Raw genomic sequence first — 23,020 nt, forward strand, 5'->3', positions numbered from 1 at the left:
GGCCTGTTTGCTCAAATATTATCAATTTCAACACGTGAAAACCTGTTATTTTGTTTCAACTATTCCTTCCCTTTAAATTCATGATCAGTGTCCATTATGCGTATAACTGTATATGAAGAATCTAATCTTGACAAGAGATAACAAAGAGGAACCAATCACTGGCAATCACAGAATAAGCTTATTCTTCCAAAGCAACAAATTCCATACAGGATCAAAATGTTTGAGCATTCAAGATACAGCCTATAGCATCTGAATGAAGCCTCTGAAGGCGGCCAAAAGTGTTTCCAATTTACCTGCATGTTTTCACATAGACATGCAGGCGTACGAGTTACTTCACTTGTACAATTCCTTGAATCTTCTGGAAGCTTCTACGACATTATCCCTGTGCCCAAATGCACTTACTCTGACAAAACCTTCACCGCCAGGTCCAAAACCACTGCCTGGTGTGGTAACGACATGAGTCTTCTCAAGTATCTCACTGAAAACCTCCCATGAGCTTCGTCCAGGGAAGTGAACCCACACGTAGGGTGCATTTTTACCTCCATACACCTTGTAACCTAGCGACTTAAATGTCTCCATTATGATTTCTGTGTTTTCTTTATAGAAACTAACCACGTTCTTCATGGCCTGTGATGCAAAGTCAACATGTTCAAGCAGAGAACTTGGGCCTATTAAATGATGTTATTTTTGATTAAGTGAACAGGGAAACTACAAGCAAATGTTGAAACTGACCTTGAAACCATCAGGTGAAAGGCAAGCCAGACCGCCAGCTTGAGCGATATTGGATGCACCATTGAAGCTTGTACAAACAATGCGATTGAAGTCTTTTGCTACAGGAAATCCATCAGAATATAGGAGTGCTTTGGGAATTGCAGTCCACCCTAAACGAACTCCAGTGAACCCAGCATACTTCGAAAACGATGAAACTTCAATGGCAACCTGCAAGTCCAGTACAATATGCTTACTGAGAAATAAATCCACTTATTAATGTAGAGAATCATGCAATAAACTCTGTAGACCACAGAGGTAAGGAGAAAAAGCAGCACAAAAAGTCTAACTGAAATATGACGACTCTCTAAGAAGCTCTGTAACTGAAAAAGACATGCGAGGGAGCAAGAAGGATCAGAAGAAAGTCCCTGCAATTAACCAGGGGATAAAAGCACTTGGATAATAGACTTGAGATAACCTTACTACAGAGTGCCACTGAAGAACAGGGAAAGAAGATTTAATGGGAGCACTCCAACACTTTCACCAGAATGGCCAGATGGTCAAGTCATGCAACGCCTTTTTTATTGCACTGATTCCCAAGAAGAAAGGTGCAATAGAACTCAAGGACTATAGACCTATCAGCTTAATTGGAAGTGTATACAAGACTGCCTCCAAAATCCTAGCAGAAAGACTGAAAAGAGTGATTGGGAAGCTAGTCTCAGGGCATCAAAATGCATTCATCAAAACAAGACAAATAACATGCTGCACTAATTGCTAATGAGGTACTAGACTGGAGACAGAAATCAGGGAAACCAGGTCTCCTTTTCAAACTTGATATTGAAAAGGCCTTTGACCAGCTAAACTGGTGTTACCTATTCAATATACTTAGGAAGATGGGGTTTGGTGCAGGTTGGATCAGGTGGATCAAGTTTTGTGTAACAACTGTGAAGTATTCAGTTCTTGTCAATGGAGGTCCTGTTGGGTTCTTCTCCCCACAGAAAGGATTGAGACAAGGGGATCCTGTCTCACCCTTTTTGTTCATTTTGGCAATGGAAGGCCTTATCAAAATGCTTGACAAAGCAAACCAAATACACTGGTTGGAGGGTTTCAAGGTGGAAAATTCTGTTGGGAACTCAATTAGTGTCTCTAATCTCTTGTATGCAGATGACACGCTTATTTTCTGTGGAGCTGATAGGTCGCAAGTGCTCTATCTTAATCTCACACTCATGATTTTTGAAGCTATATCCGGCCTCCAAATGAACAGATTGAAGAGCACTATTTACCCTGTAAACACAGTCCCAAATATAGAGGAGCTAGCAGAGCTAATGGGTTGCAATGTGGGAACTTTTCCCACAACATATTTGGGTCTACCACTTGGAGCCAAAGTCAAGTCACTAGATATCTGGAATGGGATAGTAGAGAAATTCGAAAAAAGGCTTGAAACTTAGCAAATGCAGTATCTTTCACTAGGGGGCAGAATAACACTCATTAACAGTGTCCTAGACAGCATACCAACATACTTCATGTCCCTATTTCCTATACCAGCTAGGGTGCAGAAAAGGCTAGACAAAATTAGAAGAAACTTTCTGTTGGAAGGGAATAGTCAAAACAACAAATTTCATGTGGTGAAATGGCCAAGAGTGATTCTGCCAAAGGAACATGGAGGATTGGACATAAAAGACCTAGCATTGCACAACAAGAGCATGCTAATGAAGTGGCATTGGAGGTATAACATTGAGAANAGTCGGCGAAGAGACTATCAACCTTAAAATGATTTTTGACATGCTGCAAGCCCAGCAATCGGCTATAGCTCAGCTCCAGAGCCGGGTCCAGGAGCCTGTCAGGTCCGAGGAGGCTCCCCGTGCAGCTGCAATCATCAATCCGACCCCAGTACAGCCGGAACGGGGTGGGCCGGATGCTGATTCTGCGGTTCTTAGGAGGCTAGAAGAATTGACCGAACGAATCGAAAAGGGGGAGGAAAAGATCGAGGCCATCGATAAAAAACGTAGAAACATACAACTCCAGGGTCGACCAAATACCAGGTGCACCTCCGGTCCTGAAAGGCCTTGACGCTAAAAAGTTTGTACAAAAACCGTTCCCATCCAGTGCCGCCCCAAAACCTATCCCTAAGAAATTTAGAATGCCCGATATCCCGAAGTATAATGGGACCTCGGACCCAAACGAGCATGTGACAGCATACACATGCGCGATTAAGGGAAACGACCTCGAAGATGATGAAATCGAGTCAGTTTTGTTGAAAAAGTTTGGAGAAACCTTGTCCAAGGGGTCAATGACGTGGTATCATAACTTACCGCCAAATTCCATCGATTCGTTCGCCATGTTAGCCGATGCCTTCGTGAAAGCTCACGCCGGGGCGATCAGGGTAGAAACAAGGAAATCCGACCTATTCAAGGTCCGACAGCGCATAAACGAGACACTCCGGGAATTTGTGTGTTTCTCCATCCGGTGGTGACTCATATCGAGCTCTACAACGGTCTCGAAATGACTCGACCTCGGTTGTTGACGTGGCTGTCGTTCTACCTTGCATCCAGGTCGGGTTCGATGGCCCCGACTTGCCCCGGACCGGACCCAACCCGGTCGGGCTCAAGCAAAAAGGGTATCACCCAATACAGATAGTCCCCTCGTTTATTAGAGAGTAATGATAATAAACGATATGATCGGTGACGTGATGCCCGTGACGTATGGCCATACGCCAGCTGAAAAAGCCATCGAGTGCTCTGACCACGTCTGCTGCAGGCATTTAATGCTTCTCTTAATTATCTGTCGCTTCGTGTCTGTAACTTCGCGATTCGTGCCACCGCCTCATGGGAAAAGTATAAACGACCCTTCCAGGTTCAACATTTCTTATCTTTCTCAAATTTTGCGTTGGTTGTATTTTCTTTTCATCTCTTCGTAAAGCTTCAAGAAATGGCGAAAACTTCACAAAGTGTTCCTTCTAGACCAAGCTCGTCTGCGAGCCCCGCTAGATCTGATGAACCTGCGCCAGAACCNGGATGGCCAACATGATGGGATATTCACTGTCAAGAAAGGTTATGCACATTTGTGCTCGAACAAGGAATTGATTGACAACTGGCCATGGAAACTCATCTGGAGAACTAAACTTCCACCTAAAGTAATTGGCTTCACTTGGATAACCTTATATGAAGCATGTCTTACTCAAGATAATCTAAGTCGAAGGAACATCTACATAGTGAATAGGTGCTACATGTGTCAGATGAAGGCAGAGAGTGTGAGGCATCTTTTTCCCCATTGTGCAGTTGCAGCAGATTTGTGGAGTATGTTTTTCTCAATTTTTGGACTAGCCTGGGTCATGCCTAATAGTATTAAAGAGGCCTACGAAAGCTGATGCTCTTGGAGAGTTGGCAAATCCATCAAAAAAACTTGGCTCCTGATCCCCGCTTCTATTTTCTGGTGTATATGGACCGAAAGGAATAGCAGATGTTTTGATGGGATATCAACTCCAAATCATGCTCTTAAAGCTAAATGTTTATTGAACCTTTTTACTTGGCTTAATCAGGCACCTGTATCTAGTTGTGATCATTTTTTGGACTGTGTCTGCTCCTTAGTTTTAACATAGGTTTATTTTTGTTTTTGTTTGTGAGCAGACACACTCAATTTACTTGTATTCTCTTTTGCTATGCATCTTCTTGATGCTTTTAATGAAATTCTCTTACTTCATCAAAAAGAACAGGGAAAGAAGATGACTTGGAAGACCACTTACAAACTAGTTTGATGAGCTTCAACTATGGCAAAAGACAATGAAGGAGCAGGACAAGAACATGAATTAGAAGGAAAGGTCCCAACGAATTGCATGAATGATAATAAACGAGCTAAAAATCTTCAATTGAACAGACTGCTCATGTTATTTTTCCACAGTAAAGATTAGAAAGAGACTGTAGGAGAAGAAAGGAATCCATATAAAAATATAAAAAAGTCATAAAGGATATATATGAAAGAGCCGCACAAGCGTGAGAATAGTGGTAGGAGATACAAAAGAGTTTTCCATAACCATGAAGATCTGCATTGAGCCTATACTTGTTTATCCTCACTATGGATGAGCTAACCGATAGCATACAGGATGAGGTCTTCGCTATTTGCAATGGCATTCTACTTTCTCACTATCTTTTCTATCCTTTCTGAAGCAAGCCAAGATGGAAACTTTTCAAGTTGTAGCATACAGGATGAGGTCTTCGCTTTTTGCAATGGTATTCTACTTTCTCACTATCTTTTCTATCCTTTCTGAAGCAAGCCAAGATGGAAACTTTTCAAGTTGTGGTCCGTTTTTAGACAGTTCACTGAAGAGGAAAATAGACATGTAAGGACTAGAGCGTATAGCCCTAACACTACATTTTGGATCCCCTAGTATGTTAATTGCAAATGATATTAACTGACAAAACTAGTGAGGGTGTTGTTAACCGAAAGTCTGAACTATGGAGAGCACTAGAGAATAACAATTTTAGAATAAGTAAGAGTATATTGCAAGTTTAGCCACCATATGCAAACGATTCATGCAACTAATCAATAGGAAATTAATGAATACCAGAATGAAACAGGTCCAGATAGAGCGAAATCAATAGTGAGACCGCATATGCCGACCCTAACTAGCTGAGGATTGATGTATGGTTGTTATGGGATTAAAAAGAGCAACCAAACAAAGTGATATGCGGACATCATGAGCTTTAGTCATCTAAAAACAGGGTCTGAACAAATGATAGCAGAAGCTTTCACTAGAAAAGAATGTAAAGCTTAATGTTGACCAAATAAAATGATCCAGACTTACCTCTTTTGCTCCAGGAATCTCAAAGATGGACTTTGGACTGTCATCACATATATACATTGCATATGCAGAATCATAAACAAGGATTGAGCCATTGTTTTTAGCAAAATGCACCAATTTAGTCAGCTGCTCCCTTGATGCCGCAGCACCAGTTGGATTATTAGGCGAACAGAAAAATATAATATCTGTCCGAGGAACACTGGATAAATCAGGAAAGAACCCATTTTCTGGAGTACATCTCATGTATGCAATACTCCCATACTTCTCCACATCCTTCTGAAACTGACCAGTTTGGCCCATAATAACACTTGAATCCACATAAGCCTACAGTAGAAACAACAATCAAGGCTTACAACAACAATCAAGGCTTACATCAGAATCTTACACACATCATCAGATATGAGAGCCTTTCTCCAAAGAGTGGTAAAGAAAGCAAGAATACTCCAACAGACTATAAAGAGCCTAACAAATAACAGGAGTATAAAAGATGTATCAATAGCCTATACAAGAGTATAAAAGTTCGTGCTAAGTTATAAACAAGTACCACTTCACTTAAATCTCACAATGATATGAAAAATCATTTAACAAAATAGACAGCAAATCAACAATATGCAGGTATCCTGGATGGGCATTTTTCATTTTTTGTCAAACATGGAAGAATATAGGTAAAAGCCTGAAAATTTTACCGGATACGATGGGTCTTGCACAGCCATAGTGACATTAGACCCAAAAAGAACCTAAGATACAGTCAAGAAATACAAAAAACTGTTAGTGAAAGACTCAAAGACAGCGGCTATAATTTGAAAAGACCACTTGATAAAGAGAAAACCAAACCTGAAGCCGAGATATATCACTTTTGGCACCATCAGAGACGAAGATCTCATCTTCCTCTATTCCAACATTTGCATAAAAGGTAGAAGCAATGGAGGATCTAAGTTGCTGCTCATGCGGAAAAAAATCAACGCCATTCTTAGAGTTATTCTGACAGCTGACTTTACACTTAAATCACGGATGAAATGCCACGAACAAAACATACAGTAACCATAGAGTAATTTTCTCTTATGTCTGTCTTAAAGTAGCATGTTTGGCCAAGCTTCTTTCGAGGCAAAAGTGGTTTTTTTCTAAAATTAAAGTGTTTGGCCAAACTTTTGAAAGGGAAAAAAGTGCTTTTGAGGAGAAGCAGAAAAAAATAGCTTCTCTCCAAAAGCACTTTTTTTAAAAGCACTTGTGAGAAAAATACACTTAGAAGCAGTTTTTTAAAGCTTGGCCAAACACTAATTGCTGCTCAGAAGTGCTTTTCAAATTAATTAGCCAAACACAAACGGCTTCTCACCAAAAGTACTTTTGAGAAAAGCACTTTTGAGAAAAAATACTTCTCAAAATAAACTGATATTTGCAGCTTGGCCAAACGGGCTATAAGGCTCCAGAATAACCACTTGAAAATAGCCAAACATGAAACATGTCATTGCACTCTCGCCTTATTTTTTTCCTAAAACCTTGGTAGGCAAACTAAGTGTTGAATAAATGCTAATTACAAAGCAGTAATAGATTATTGTTGATATAATATATGGAAATGATTTTAAATGCTTCGGAAATTCCAGCTGTGCATGCCTTTTAGACATCAGTATATCATCACCATACTATATTATAAATGGGAAGCTCTAAAGTAGAAATTGAATTACCAAAATATCCATCAAAAGTTGAATTATCTTTCTACCCCTTCACTTAAACTATACTCGAATAATATTTTTGTACAAAAATGTAAATGTGTATTCTAATAAATAATTAGACATAAATAGTGTAATACAAGTCTAATTCAATCGTTTGGAATTCTCAATCTTAAAGTTTTTAATGTGCTTTTGATTATGCAATAAAGATGGATTAAAGAAAGGCATTTGAATGAGATATCTTTTTGTATTCTCTCAAGTTTATTCAGTTTGCCTCTTCCCACTACTCATTTGAATATACATATTTTGTATAATGTACAACATCTTTTATATCCAGACCCCACTTGTGGGATTATACTGGGATGTTGTTGTTGTTGTTGTACAACATCTTTTATATCCTCTGAAATTGGTTGGTGATATCTTTTTGTATTTCCAACCAGATTTGTGGAAGTTGATCTGGTTAGGATGATTGTTCATAAAGTTTTCATTTCCTGGCTTGAAGAACAAGCTGATGAAGTGCTTCTTGATCAAGCTTCTATCTTTCCCAATTTTCATCCTAGAAAGTAATCAATGATTATGCTTGCATCTGTGCTATTCTGGTTGCAGATGTCTTTACTCATGAGTAAGTTCTCATTTTCATTTTCTTTTCAACAATTTAACTAGGACAAGGTTTCTTTGTTCTAAATTTTTTTTATTTGTGATTACATGCAGTCGAGGTATGGTCCTGGAGTTTGAAGCCAAAAGGCAAGTTTTTTCTGATGAAACTTTCAATAGCACCTTGTATTGGGTGATACCCTTTTTGCTTGAGCCCGACCGGGTTGGGTCCGGTCCGGGGCAAGTCGGGGCCATCGAACCCGACCTGGATGCAAGGTAGAACGACGGCCACGTCAACAACCGAGGTCGAGTCATTTCGAGACCGTTGCAGAGCTCGATATGAGTCACCACCGGATGGAGAAACACACAAGGTCGGAAGCCGGACTCGTAACGGATAACCAAGCGTCGCTGGATATCTCGCCCAAACGTGATTTTCTCAACCACTTCAGGCCATTAAGGCGTAATTACAGGGATCAACGATGTAATTAATTTACCTACCTTATTTTTACCCTTAATCAGAATGTATAAAAGGGGAGAAGACCCCATAAAGAGGGGATCGGAAACCATTACACTACGGTACCATCTCTCTCAATTCTTGTACGCTATCAAGCACAATTGTTCTAAGCAATATTATATTCTGCGATTATTTACTTTAGCAACAATTGTTGAGTCTTTATCTTTTATTTTCCTCAATCCAAACCTTTTGTATCTTTTAGTTCACGGATCCTTAAAACCCCATATAAATTCAATTGTTATCCGGATTCCAGGGTAAACAGTTTGGCGCCCACCGTGGGGCTAAGGATATTAGTGAGCTCTTTGATACTCTTTCTTGACGCATCACAATACACTGGTTCTTTGCAAAAGAGTCCATCTTACATTCAAATTACCAACTCATAGAATGGCACAATCAATCAACAACGAACTTGAACAGCAGACAGGAAACAATGGAATGCCCGGGCTCGAAAACCCGATAGATGCCGATTCCCGGATGGCGCTCAACACTGATCAGGCCTCCGGATCATCACATAGCGTCCGGGGAGAGGACGATTCGAGGGCCCAGGCAGTCGGCGAAGAGACTATCAACCTTAAAATGATTTTTGACATGCTGCAAGCCCAGCAATCGGCTATAGCTCAGCTCCAGAGCCGGGTCCAGGAGCCTGTCAGGTCCGAGGAGGCTCCCCGTGCAGCTGCAATCATCAATCCGACCCCAGTACAGCCGGAACGGGGTGGGCCGGATGCTGATTCTGCGGTTCTTAGGAGGCTAGAAGAATTGACCGAACGAATCGAAAAGGGGGAGGAAAAGATCGAGGCCAACAATAAAAAAGTAGAAACATACAACTCCAGGGTCGACCAAATACCAGGTGCACCTCCGGTCCTGAAAGGCCTTGACGCTAAAAAGTTTGTACAAAAACCGTTCCCATCCAGTGCCGCCCCAAAACCTATCCCTAAGAAATTTAGAATGCCCGATATCCCGAAGTATAATGGGACCTCGGACCCAAACGAGCATGTGACAGCATACACATGCGCGATTAAGGGAAACGACCTCGAAGATGATGAAATCGAGTCAGTTTTGTTGAAAAAGTTTGGAGAAACCTTGTCCAAGGGGGCAATGACGTGNNACCCTTTTTGCTTGAGCCCGACCGGGTTGGGTCCGGTCCGGGGCAAGTCGGGGCCATCGAACCCGACCTGGATGCAAGGTAGAACGACGGCCACGTCAACAACCGAGGTCGAGTCATTTCGAGACCGTTGTAGAGCTCGATATGAGTCACCACCGGATGGAGAAACACACAAGGTCGGAAGCCGGACTCGTAACGGATAACCAAGCGTCGCTGGATATCTCGCCCAAACGTGATTTTCTCAACCACTTCAGGCCATTAAGGCGTAATTACAGGGATCCACGATGTAATTAATTTACCTACCTTATTTTTACCCTTAATCAGAATGTATAAAAGGGGAGAAGACCCCATAAAGAGGGGATCGGAAACCATTACACTACAGTACCATCTCTCTCAATTCTTGTACGCTATCAAGCACAATTGTTCTAAGCAATATTATATTCTGCGATTATTTACTTTAACAGCAATTGTTGAGTCTTTATCTTTTATTTTCCTCAATCCAAACCTTTTGTATCTTTTAGTTCACGGATCCTTAAAACCCCATATAAATTCAATTGTTATCCGGATTCCAGGGTAAACAATGATACATTTTTAAATTTGGAAATAATTCAACTTCAAACTCTTCATTTTACCCTTTTTGCCCTTTAAGAGAAGCTTTTATAGCCACACAAATGGCATGACCCCACAAACCTTTTACCCCATAGGCTTTTAAGACCACAAGTTTAAAAAGTTTCTTCTTTTTCTTAAACTCCGTGCCGAGTCAAACTACCTCATTTAATATGAAACGGAGGGAGTATTAATTATATGGCCGCCACGTAGGACGGTAAAAAGTAAATAAATTATTTTTTCCCGTTTACTTAATTTTACTTGTCCGCAATAGATTTTGCACGCCCTTAAGAAATAATAGTAGAAGAATTGCACATTATATCATATTACGCATAATAATGATAGTATTTTGAGAAGTTGCGCGAACGCATACTCCGGTTTTGTTTTTAGAATCGTAATTATGTCACGCAAACGTGTACACAACAACGATGGTATATTAAACGTGCCTAAAGCGAACTACGAACATTCATTTTTAATATCTAAGTTATAAAATTAACGAGGGCCATAGGGATTCAATTATGGATGGCACACCTCGGCCTAAAGAACTACATTTAATTAAAGAGGACTATATTAATAATAATTTTATTATTGAAAAAGTTGGTCGAAGTTGCGCGAACGCATACTCCGAATTGGTTTTTAGAATCGTAATTATGTCACGCGAACGTGTACACAACCACAATAGTATTTTAAACGCGCCTAAAGGCTTTTCTACGAATATTTATTTTTAATATCTAATTACAATATTTGTGAGGGCCATGGGTGATTTAATTGTGGATGGAACACCTCACTCTATTTTAAAGAAAAGAACTACGTTCAATTAGAGGATTATAAAGTCCTTGATTAATCTAACTCAAAAATTAATCTAAAGCATTGAGATAAATTAACGGGCCCAATTACATTAAACAAGATTAAACCAACTGTGGACCAGCTGATGATTTGACAAAAATACATTGGGCTGGATTTGAGGTTGAGCCCACGACTTGGAATGGAAAGCCAGCCCATCCTAGCGGCTTAGTTGGGCCAGAAATAGGCCAAGCCATATGATGAGCTCTACATCACAAGCCATTTTTTAGGGCAAAAGGGAAAAAAAGAAAAGAGCTGAGGCAGATGACTCTTGGGCCTGAAATTAGGCCCAAAACTAAAGAAAACCAAATCTGGTCATTTTTGGGCCTCGCATCAAACAAATTAACTCATCAGGCCCAAAATTAAACTGAAGGCCTTCTTGAGCTTTGGCTGCTTAGACACACACAAGCAAGGCAAAGCTGGATATCAATACTGAAACAATTGAGCTACTTACAGGCCATGAAATGTTAAACTGAACATGACATGTTAATAAAACTTTAGCTAACTTGACTGAAAACAAACTAGTGTCTTAAATACTTAACCACACTATACAAAGCATTTCAGAACTCAAACGATCATTCTCAAGAATACTTGTTTCAAACTAAAGTCCTGCTTCAACACATTATCAAAAGAACAGAAGGTTTGACATGAGCCTGGATATGCATTTATGATGAACAAAGTGTATGCACATCGCAACAAATCACTTGTAATACTAAGCAGCGCTTTTATGACTTAACTACATCTATCTAAACTAACAACACTATTCTAAAAAATAAACAAAGACTTCAGCAGAATAAGCCAATAGGAGCATACGATCAGACGCAAAAACATTTCTCGAACCCAAAAAAGGCAAACAACATTTCAGACATCATTTTAGATTTAGCTCGAACATGAATCGACATTCAAACCTTTGCAAACAAGAACAGACCTACACCTGCGAAATAGCATGGATTGGATTCATTTAAACCTAAAGATATGCATAGGCTGCATATGCCAGTGCAAGTCAAACAACATTAGTAAGACAGCTTCGCAGATACATCAAAAGAGCTAGTCAAACTTTTTCATTAGTAATAGGACAGACTTCATGTGAGCTATACAATCACAGCAGATATTCATTTTAATAAAAATAGGCATTCATTTGAACTCAGAAATGGCAAGCCACTACAAGAGAGATTCATTAACCAATGAGCAGACCATAGATGCAAGTTCTCAAAGCTGTAACATTCTTAACACACTCTATACAAAAAGATCAAAATTTCATACCTTGAGAGCAACACAACAAAGGAAAAAGAAAAATAAATCTCTGATTTCTGAGGAAGGAAACCACCACAGAACTAAAAGAGAACAGCTACAGCTCGATAAACAGCAACAGATTCAAACTTCTCAACGACTTCCATTTTTTGCCCAAAATCCAGAATCGAAGTAAAAAAAAACTCTATTATTTCGAAATTCTAAACAATAGCTGACATCAAAGTGAAATCATGGAACACTCAATAATATTTTTCTCTGTTCTGGTATAAGAAATGAAGAAGAACAATGGAAAAGAAGAAGAAGATTTCGAACCCTAATTTTCCTTCAATTTTTCTCCGAAATATCTCTCCAAAAAGCCCCCTCCCTCTGAAAATATCATTCCTCTTATATAGGCCTTCAGGTATTCTCGAACCTTCTGCCCTCCTCTCCAAGAAATCTCCAAACAAAATCTCCAAATGAATTTGATTTTCACCCCTCTTTTGATGAAAAAACGGACAAATGGAGGGAGTGGATCAAATCCAACACTCCCCATTTTTCATCATTTCCATTCGAAGGAGTAAAAATCCGAAAATAAACCAAAGAGAGGGCATGTGAGGAAGGGAATCTGTCAGAAACGATTATGCCACGTTGGAGAGAGATGAAAGGAGGGGCCATTCGACGAGTTTAGAGATGAACTCATCCGAAACTCAGACGAGCTCGGCGAGGCAGAATCGGAATTGGGGGGTGGGGGTGGGGGGGTGGGCACCGTTTCTTGGATTTTAGGTGTAGGGTTTGTTTTGGGGGAAATGTTATAATGGGGTTTATATATTTTGGGGTAGTGGGGCGGGTCGAAGCGGTTGCTGGGTGAGTTTAAGGGTATTTTGGGCTGGGGTGAGGGGCTGGGTAAGGGCAGAAATGTTTGGGCTTTGGTCCAATCAAAACAAGGTCCCTTTTCAATTAACCCTCTTTTTATTTTCCTTTATTTTTGTTTTTCTTTTTCTTTAATTAAAAACCCAAATTAAAATCCTAAATTAATCCAAATTATAAAACTAACCAATTTCCTAAAAATTATAAAAAATTCCTTGATCCTAAATTAAAAGAGAAAAACTACTATTCTAGAATTAAAGCTAAAATGCAAAAATAAAACAATTTTGTGATTTTTATTTTTTAATAAGACAAATAATTAATTAATTAATCCAGAAAAAATGTAAAAATGAAACCTAAATGCAATGCATGGTGCTTTTGGCATTTTTCATGATTTTTATGGAAATTAAATGTGCACAAAAATGCACACAATTAATAAAATCCTACAAAAATCCTAAAAAAATGGAAAATAATTGGAAAAAATCTATTTTCTTTGGTTTTGTAGGAGTAATTCATATAGGGCAAAAATCATGTGCTCACAGCTGCCCCTCTTTGCTCGTAAACACGAAGAGTTTTCGTGCAAAGATAAAGTGAGCAGATACGAGTAATTTTTGCCCGTTTGAATACTCCGTGGGAAGCATTTTTGAAAGATTTGACCGAACCTTGCTTCCGAGGTTGCATACATATCCTTGGCTATAAAGGAATCAAGTAAGTGTAGTTCGGGAAGTTTTGGTAGCTGGGACTACTGAGAAGCTGTGATTTTACTATTGCTGCTGCTGCTACTGCTTGCTGAACTCCTTATTACACCGAGTCAAAACAAAAGAAGCTAAACTAAACTATGATCTATGAATTACAAGAATCCTATCTACGTATCTTCAAACTTGATCTTGCGGCTTCTACAGCTCTGTGTTGCATCTTGAGTTATTGACTCGTACTTCCCAGGTAGCTTCCTTTGTTGCTGACTTGAAATGCATTCTGAAGTGAATTCCCTTGTTTTTCAGGTGGGCGCCTGATTGCCAAAACTCGAATTGTCTTCCTTCGAAATTCGGACTGCTTTCCTTTGAAACTTGAACTGTTTTCCCTTGTTCTCCAAGTAGGCGCCTAACTGCTGAACTCGAACTGTCTTCCCTCTAAACTTGAACTATTTTCCCTTGTTCTCCAGGTGGGCGCCTGATTGCTGAACTTGAAACGTCTTCCTTCGAAATTGCTTTCCTTTGAAACTTGAACTGTTCTCTCTTGTTCTCCAGGTGGGCGCCTGACTGCTGAAGCTTGGACTGCCTTCCTTTCCCTTGAAACTTGAACTGTTTTCCCTTGTTCTCCAGGTGGGCGCCTGATTGCTTGAACTTCAAACTGCTTTCCCCTGCAACTTGAGCTGCTTTCCCTTGTTCTCCAGGTGGGCGCCTGATTGCTGAACTTGAATTATCTTCCTCTTGAAACTTAAGTTGCTTTCCCTTGTTCTCCAGGTGGATGCCTGACTGCCGATACTCGAACTGCTTTCCTTTTGAAACTGCTATCCCCTTGAAACTTGTGTTGTCTTCCCTTGTTCTCCAGGTGGGCGCCTGATTGCTGAACTTGGACTGCTTTCTCTTGAAACTGCTTTTCCTTTGAATTGTCTTCCCTTGTTCTCCAGGTGGGCACCTGATTGCTGAGCTTGAACTGTCCTCCTCTTGAAACTGCTTTTCCTTTGAACTGTCTTCCCTTGTTCTCCAGGTGGGCGCCTGATTGCTGAACCTGAACTGCTTTCTCTTGAGACTACTTTTCCTTTGAACTGTCTTCCCTTGTTCTCCAGGTGGGTGCCTGATTGCTGAACTTGAACTACTTTCCTTTCCCTTGAACCTTGTGTTGTCTTCCCTTGTTCTCCAGGTGGGCGTCTGACTGCTGAAGCTTGGACTGCCTTCCTTTCCCTTGAAACTTGGAACTATTTTCCCTTGTCTCCAGGTGGGCGCCTTATTGCTTGAACTTCGAACTGCTTTCCCTTGCAACTTGAGCTGCTTTCCCTTATTCTCCAGGTGGGCGCCTGATTGCTGATCCTCGAACTGTCTTCTCTTGAAACTGCTTTTCCTTTGAACTGTCTTCCCTTGTTCTCCAGGTGGGCGCCTGATTGCTGAATCTGAACTGCTTTCTCTTGAGACTGCTTTTCCTTGAAACTTGAGTTGTTTTCCCTTGTTCTCCTGGTTGGTGCCTGATTACAACAAAACAGACAAAACAAAAGAAATTTTTTTGCCCCGGTTTGATATTGGGAACATCTGTGAGTGTTAACCGACATTTGTTATCAAAGTAAGTTCTAAGCTAAATTCCCTTATCCTGAAAAATTTAAATCAAGTCTCATCTCAAAAAGTGAAAACTTAAATGCTAAATTATATTTCCCAGAAGTAAACTCTCGTCAGACCTTGTCACTTGTGAGGGTCTCAAAACTTACTAAATCCCGTTAGCCAGGAGGGTACTGAAAACTTACGGCCGAGCCTGTCCGGCATCTACTTTCTTCACGGAGGGTTTCTCCGGAACAAACAAAATTTCTTGCCCCTGTTTCAATCAAAGAAAAATCTTGTCAGTTTGAAAATATGGTGGTTAGTTTGCAGCATTCTTGCTGAGGGTGGCCTTCCCACTGTCATGCTTTGTTCTGCTCAACTGCATCCGGCTGGCAAGGAATTGTTTCACCTTCTGATTGAACCTTAACCACGGAACCCTGAATGACCTGAGTGCCTTATATTCAACCTGCTTTTTAACCTTTCTGTCTTCCTAATTTGAATCTCTGTATTTCTCCCCACAATTCATGAAACCATTTGATTACTTGAACCTCGTCTAACACCTTATTTTTTCATTGTGCATCATGCTATTTTTGGCATGCTTCGGCCGCCCTTTACTTTGTGCAGTTTGGAAGTTGGTAATAAGCTTTGCAATCCTTTCTTGTTTGCTTAGCAAGGCTAACACTGGAAAAGCCTTAGAGAAGTAGACCCAAAAGGAAATGAAATGCAATGACTTTGAGAGTTATGAATAAAGAAGAAGATTCAAAACAAGAAGATTGTTTGAGGAAGAAAAGGAAAAGGGACTTATCTGAGTGAGGCTGCTGCCATCAATGATCATGACACGCATTTCGGATTAATCAGCCTTGTCCATTCAGTCAATCACCTTTTAGTCTTCACACTTCATGCCTGGGGTTCCCATAATCCAATTCCTTTGCAAAGTCAACAACCTTATTCGGCTGGCGGCGCCCTGAGGGGTTTTCACCAACAAACCTCTCTCATTTATTCATCTCTCAACTCATCGTCGCCTTACGGTGCCCGTGAGGGTTTTCACCAATAAGACTCTCTCATTTTAATTTCTCTCAGCTCTCCGTCGCCTTACGGTGCCCGTGAGGGTTTTCACCAATAAGACTCTCTCATTTATTCATCTTTCCCTACGCAGAACGGAGTGTTGCCCCTGATATGAATCATACCTCTAGCTTGCTTAACCTGGCATCCCTCGAAGATTGATCGGAAGGTCTTTCTTTGAACCGTAATGTGGGCTTTTGGACAAGGTTAGAAAGAAAGGATATCACAAAGGCTCAAAGCAACTTGAATGGGTTCAAAATTACAACTTTTGGAATCAGATCTTTTACAAAAACCGCAACTTCTGCCCCAGTTTCTTTGCTTGGGGGCTTTTGAATTTTTTATTTTGATGGGACCGAACCGTGAGGCTGCCTACGTATCCTTAAAAGGAATCAGGTCGAACGTAGTTCATGTCATAGGATGTGCTTTGTTTTTGTACTTTTCTCTCTCTTTTTTTTTCTTTTCTTCTTTTCTCTCTCTTTTTCTCTCTTTTTTTCTTTTTTTTTCTCTTTCTTTTTTTTTCTTCCTTTCTTGTACTTCTAAACTTTGCTTCTGATTCCAAAGGAGGGGTATGAAAGAAAATAAAAGGCTCAAAGAAGGGTAACAAAGGATAAAGTGTTTAGATAGCAGAATAAAATGCCATCGTCATTTCAATCTTCAAAACATGCCAAGTACAAACAACACAATTTAAACCAGAGAAATCATACATAATATCTTTTGACTGCATCAGAATTGATAGTCATATCTACACACTTGCCTTCTACATCTGTTAGATACAAAGCACCATTGGACAACACTCTGGTTACCACGAACAGCCCCTGCCAATTTGGGGCAAACTTGCCTTTTGCTTCAGCCTGATGCGGAAGGATGCGTTTCAGTACTTGCTGACCCCCTTCAAATTTCCGGGGATGCACCTTCTTGTTGTATGCTCTTGCCATTCTCTTTTGATACAACTGGCTGTGACATACTGCCACCAGTCTTTTCTCATCAATCAGACTTAATTGCTCTAATCGGGTTTTGACCCACTCATCATCATCAATCTCTAGCTTCAACAACAATTCGAAGAGACGGAATTTCGACCTCCGCGGGTATCACTACTTCAGTACCATATACCAACAAATAAGGAGTTGCACCTACTGAAGTGCGAATAGTAGTGCGATAACCCAGTAAAGCAAAAGGCAACTTTTCATGCCATTGCCTAGAACCTTGCACCATCTTTCGAAGTATCTTCTTTATGTTCTTATTGGCCGCCTCAACCGCTCCATTTGCCTTGGGGCGATACGGAGTGGAATTTCGATGCATAATCTTGAACTGCTGGCATACTTCTTTCATCAAATGGCTATTAAGATTGGCACCATTGTCTGTGATGATTACCTTTGGAATTCCAAACCGACAAATGATGTTCGAGTGAACAAAGTCAACCACTGCTTTCTTGGTCACAGATTTGAAAGTCATAGCTTCAACCTACTTAGTGAAATAATCGATGGCCACCAGAATGAACCTGTGCCCATTGGATGCTGTTGGCTCAATTGGTCCGATGACATCCATGCCCCAAGCAACGAAGGGCCAAGGTGCGGACATTGTATGCAATTCAGACGGGGGAGAATGGATCAAATCACCGTGCACCTGGCATTGATGACACTTACGCACAAAGCTGATGCAGTCTCGTTCCGTGGTGAGCCAATAATAACCTACTCGAAGAATTTTCTTTGCGAGAACATACCCACTCATATGCGGCCCACAAACTCTGGAATGCACTTCGGTCATGATAGTCGTGGCTTGTCTAGCATCTATGCATCTCAACAACCCAAGATCAGGAGTTCTTTTGTACAAAACTCCTCCACTTAAGAAAAATCCACTTGCCAAACGTCAAATTGTTCTCTTTTGATCTCCCGTGGCATGTACCGGATATACCCCCAACTTGATGTACTCCATGATATCGTGGAACCAAGGTTCACCATCAAGTTCTTCTTCTACCATGTTATAGTAAGCATGCTGATCACAGACCTGAATATGCAAAGGGTCAATATAAGCTTTATCTGGATGACGTAACATCGACGCCAGAGTAGCCAAGGCGTCAGCAACCTCATTATAGATCCCAGGGATATGCCTGAATTCCACTGATTTGAACCGCTGACAAAGATCCTGCAGACATTGTCGATATGGAATGAGCTTTAAATATCGAGTCTCCCATTCTCCCTGAATCTGGTGCACCAACAGATCTGAATCTCCCAAAACCAACACTTCCTGGACTCCCATGTCCACAGCTAACCTTAAATCCAAAATGCACGCTTCGTACTCAGCCATGTTGTTGGTACAATAGAAACAGAGCTGGGCTGTGACAGGGTAGTGGTGCCCTGTTTCAGAAATGAGCACAGCTTCTATTCCAACACTTTTCGTGTTAGCGGCCCCATCAAAGAAGAGTTTCCAACCGGGCCTTTCATCCCGCTCTACCTCATCAATATGCATTACTTCTTCATCAGGAAAGTAAGTCTTCAAAGGTTCATATTCTTCGTCCACCGGGTTCTCGGCCAGAGCTTGGGCTTTCATCGCAGTCCGAGTCACATAGACGATGTCAAACTCTATGAGCAAGATCTGCCACTTTGCGAGTCTTCCTGTGGGCATAGGCTTTTGAAAGATATACTTTAAAGGATCCAGGCGAGAAATGAGGTAAGTAGTGTAGGACGACAGATAATGCTTCATTTTTTTGCGCTACCCAAGTCAGGGCACAACATGTCCTTTCAAGGGGAGTATACTTAACCTCATAGGATGTGAACTTCTTGCTGAGATAATAGATGGCCTGCTCTTTCCTGCCAGTGATGTCATGTTGACCCAACACACAACCAAATGAATTATCCAGGACTGTCAAATAAAGAATCAAAGGTCTCCCGGGTTCCGGCGGGACCAACACAGGTGGGTTTGACAAATATTCCTTGATCTTATCGAATGCTTCCTGGCACTCATCAGTCCATTTGACCGCAGCATCCTTCTTTAGCAACTTAAATATGGGCTCACAAGTGGTCGTGAGTTGAACAATAAACCTGTTGATGTAGTTCAACCTCCCTAACAGAGTCATTACCTCAGTCTTGTTCTTTGGCGGTGGTAATTCCTGGATATCCTTAATCTTTGACGGATCCAACACAATGCGTCGCCGACTGACTATGAACCCTAACAGTTTTCCCGATGGAACACCAAACACACACTTTGCAGGGTTGAGCTTAAGATTGTACCTGCGGAGCCTCTGGAAAAACTTTCTCAAGTCCCTGACGTGGTCGACTGCTTCCTGGACTTTATGATCACGTCATCCACGTAAACCTCAATCTCCTTCTGTATCATGTCATGGAATGTGGTGGTCATTGCCCTCATGTAAGTTGCCCCAGTGTTTTACAAACCAAATGGCATGACTCGGTAGAAATATGTTCCCCACGGTGTGATGAATGCCGTCTTTTCCGCGTCTTCCTCATCCATTAAGATCTGATGATATCCCGCATAGCAATCCATAGAAGACCCAATCTCATGCTTGGCACAATTATCAATCAAAATATGGATATTTGACAATGGGGAGTTATCCTTTGGACTTGCTTTGTTAAGGTCACCGTAATCAACACATACTCTGGTCTTACCATCTTTCTTTGGCACAGGCATAACATTAGCTAACCATGTGGGATACCGCGTGACTCGAATGACCTTTGCATCAAGCTGCTTTGTGACTTCTTCTTTGATCTTCACACTCATGTCGGTCTTAAACTTCCTTAATTTCTGTTTGACGGGAGAAAAAGCTGGATCAGTTGGCAATTTGTGGACCACCAAGTCGGTACTCAAGCTTGGCATGTCATCATACGACCACGAAAAAATATCTTTATATTCAAACAACGCTTTGATTATTTCTTCCCTGATTTGTGGTTCAAGATGGACACTTATCTTGGTTTCTCTGACATTATCTGGATCTCCTAAATTGATTGCTTCGGTTTCATTCAAATTAGGCTTGGGTTTTCTTCAAAATTATTTAGTTCTTTACAGATTTCCTCAAATGCCTCATCCTCATCATATTCTGTTTCATCATCACACTCTATTTCTTGGATTATTATTTCAGAATAAGATTGGATTTTAAGACTTGGCCGAAGATTCCTCATGCATGTCATGTCATTGAAACCAGCATAAAAAGAACTGTACAAGGAAGAAAAGAAAACAAAAATAAAAACTATCAGGAATGATGGAAAAGGGAAATTGCATTTTATTAAAAATAAAGGATAGAAGGGTTTGTACATCAAACAAGCGAAAAATAAAAATCTGGGATACAACCCTGGAATAACCCAGATAGAAAGGAAAACAAAGCAAACTACCAAAACCCCTTCCGAGTAGGGAGAGGAGTAGCCTTCCAATTGTTAAGCTTTACTTTCGGCCCGACGAACTGCACATCCGCTTTGCTGGAACCTTCTCCAATTTCTACCATGTTCACATCATCAAACAACCTCTGGAATCTTTCANTTTCTCTTTCTTTTTTTTTCTTCCTTTCTTGTACTTCTAAACTTTGCTTCTGATTCCAAAGGAGGGGTATGAAAGAAAATAAAAGGCTCAAAGAAGGGTAACAAAGGATAAAGTGTTTAGATAGCAGAATAAAATGCCATCGTCATTTCAATCTTCAAAACATGCCAAGTACAAACAACACAATTTAAACCAGAGAAATCATACATAATATCTTTTGACTGCATCAGAATTGATAGTCATATCTACACACTTGCCTTCTACATCTGTTAGATACAAAGCACCATTGGACAACACTCTGGTTACCACGAACAGCCCCTGCCAATTTGGGGCAAACTTGCCTTTTGCTTCAGCCTGATGTGGAAGGATGCGTTTCAATACTAGCTGACCCACTTCAAATTTCCGGGGACGCACCTTCTTGTTGTATGCTCTTTCCATTCTCTTTTGATACAAATGGTCGTGACATACTGCCGTCAGTCTTTTCTCATCAATCAGACTTAATTGCTCCAATCGGGTTTTGACCACTCATCATCATCAATCTCTGCTTCAGCAACAATTCGAAGGGATGGAATCTCAACCTCCGCAGGTATCACTACTTCAGTACCATATACCAACAAATAAGGAGTTGCACCCACTGAAGTGCGAACAGTAGTGCGATAACCCAGTAAAGTAAAGGGCAAATTTCATGCCATTGCCTAGAACCTTGCACCATTTTTTGAAGTATCTTCTTTATGTTCTTGTTGGCCGCCTCAACCGCTCCATTTGCCTTGGGGCGATACGGAGTGGAATTTCGATGCATAATCTTGAACTGCTGGCATACTTCTTTCATCAAATGGCTATTAAGATTAGCACCATTTTCCGTGATGATAACCTTTGGAATCCCAAACCGACAAATGATGTTCGAATGAACAAAGTCAACCACTGCTTTCTTGGTCACAGATTTGAAAGTCATAGCTTCAACCCATTTAGTGAAATAATCGATGGCCACCAGAATGAACTTGTGCCCATTGGATGCTGCTGGCTGAATTGGTCCGATGGAATCCATGCCCCACGCAACGAAGGGCCAAGGTGCGGACATTGTATGCAAATCAGACGGGGGAGAATGGATCAAATCACCATGCACTTGGCATTGATGACACTTACGCACAAAGCTGATGCAGTCTCGTTCCATGGTGAGCCAATAATAACCTGCTCGAAGAATCTTCTTTCCCAGAACATACCCGCTCATATGCGGCCCGCAAACTCCGGAATGCACTTCGGTCATGATAGTCGTGGCTTGTCTAGCATCTATGCATCTCAACAATCCAATATCTGGAGTTCTTTTGTACAAAAATCCTCCACTTACGAAAAATCCACTTGCCAAATGTCGAATTGTTCTCTTTTAATCACCTGTGGCTTGTACCGGATATACCCCCACCTGATGTATTCCTTGATATCATGGAACCACGGCTCACCGTCAAGTTCTTCTTCCACCATGTTACAGTAAGCATGCTGATCGCGACCTGAATGTTCAGAGGGTCAATATAAGCCTTATCTGGATGATATAACATCGACGCCAGAGTAGCCAAGGCGTCAGCAACCTCATTGTGGATCCTAGGGATATGCCTGAATTCCACTGATCTGAACCGCTGACAAAGATCTTGCAGATATTGCAGATATGGTATGAGCTTCAAATCTCGAGTCTCCCATTCTCCCTGAATTTGGTGCACTAACAGATCTGAATCTCCCAGAACTAGCACTTCCTGGACTCTCATGTCCACAGCTAACCTTAAACCCAGAATGCATGCTTCGTACTCAGCCATATTGTTGGTACAATAGAAACGAAGCTGAGCTGTGACAGGGTAATGGTGCCCTATTTCAGAAATGAGCACGGCTCCTATTCCAACACCTTTCATGTTAGCAGCCCCATCAATGAAGAGTTTCCAACCGGGCTTTTATCCTGCTCGACCTCATCAATATGCATTACCTCTTCATCAAGAAAGTAAGTCTTCAAAGGCTCATATTCTTTATCCACCGGGTTCTCGGCCAAATAATCGGCTAAATCTTGGACTTTCATCGTTGTCCGAGTCACATATACGATGTCAAATTCTGTGAGCAAAATCTGCCACTTTGTGAGCCTTCCTGTGGGCATAGGCTTCTGAAAGATATACTTTAAAGGATCCAGGCGAGAAATGAGGTAAGTTGTTACCCAAGTCAGGGCACAACATGTCCTTTCAAAGGGAGTATACTTAACCTCATAGGATGTGAACTTCTTGCTGAGATAATAGATGGCCTGCTCTTTCCTGCCAGTGATGTCATGTT

At 41.0% G+C, this 23,020-nt stretch overlaps 1 protein-coding gene across 1 annotated transcript; it reads right to left on the reverse strand.

The window, feature by feature from the left end:
* Positions 1-138: 138 nt before the first annotated feature.
* LOC109211455 (probable LL-diaminopimelate aminotransferase, chloroplastic) lies at positions 139-22,521 on the reverse strand. The gene is made up of 7 exons (XM_019374986.1): positions 22,201-22,521; positions 18,242-18,379; positions 6,341-6,445; positions 6,193-6,243; positions 5,510-5,830; positions 733-939; positions 139-627 (listed from the first exon to the last, which is right to left on the reverse strand). Exons 1-7 carry the CDS (start codon positions 22,519-22,521, stop codon positions 334-336), a joined length of 1,437 nt encoding a protein of 478 aa, XP_019230531.1. The 3' UTR covers positions 139-333.
* Between the last annotated feature and the right edge of the window lie 499 nt (positions 22,522-23,020).

Source organism: Nicotiana attenuata, unplaced genomic scaffold (assembly GCF_001879085.1).
Source record: "Nicotiana attenuata strain UT unplaced genomic scaffold, NIATTr2, whole genome shotgun sequence".
Taxonomy (NCBI): Eukaryota; Viridiplantae; Streptophyta; class Magnoliopsida; order Solanales; family Solanaceae; genus Nicotiana; species Nicotiana attenuata.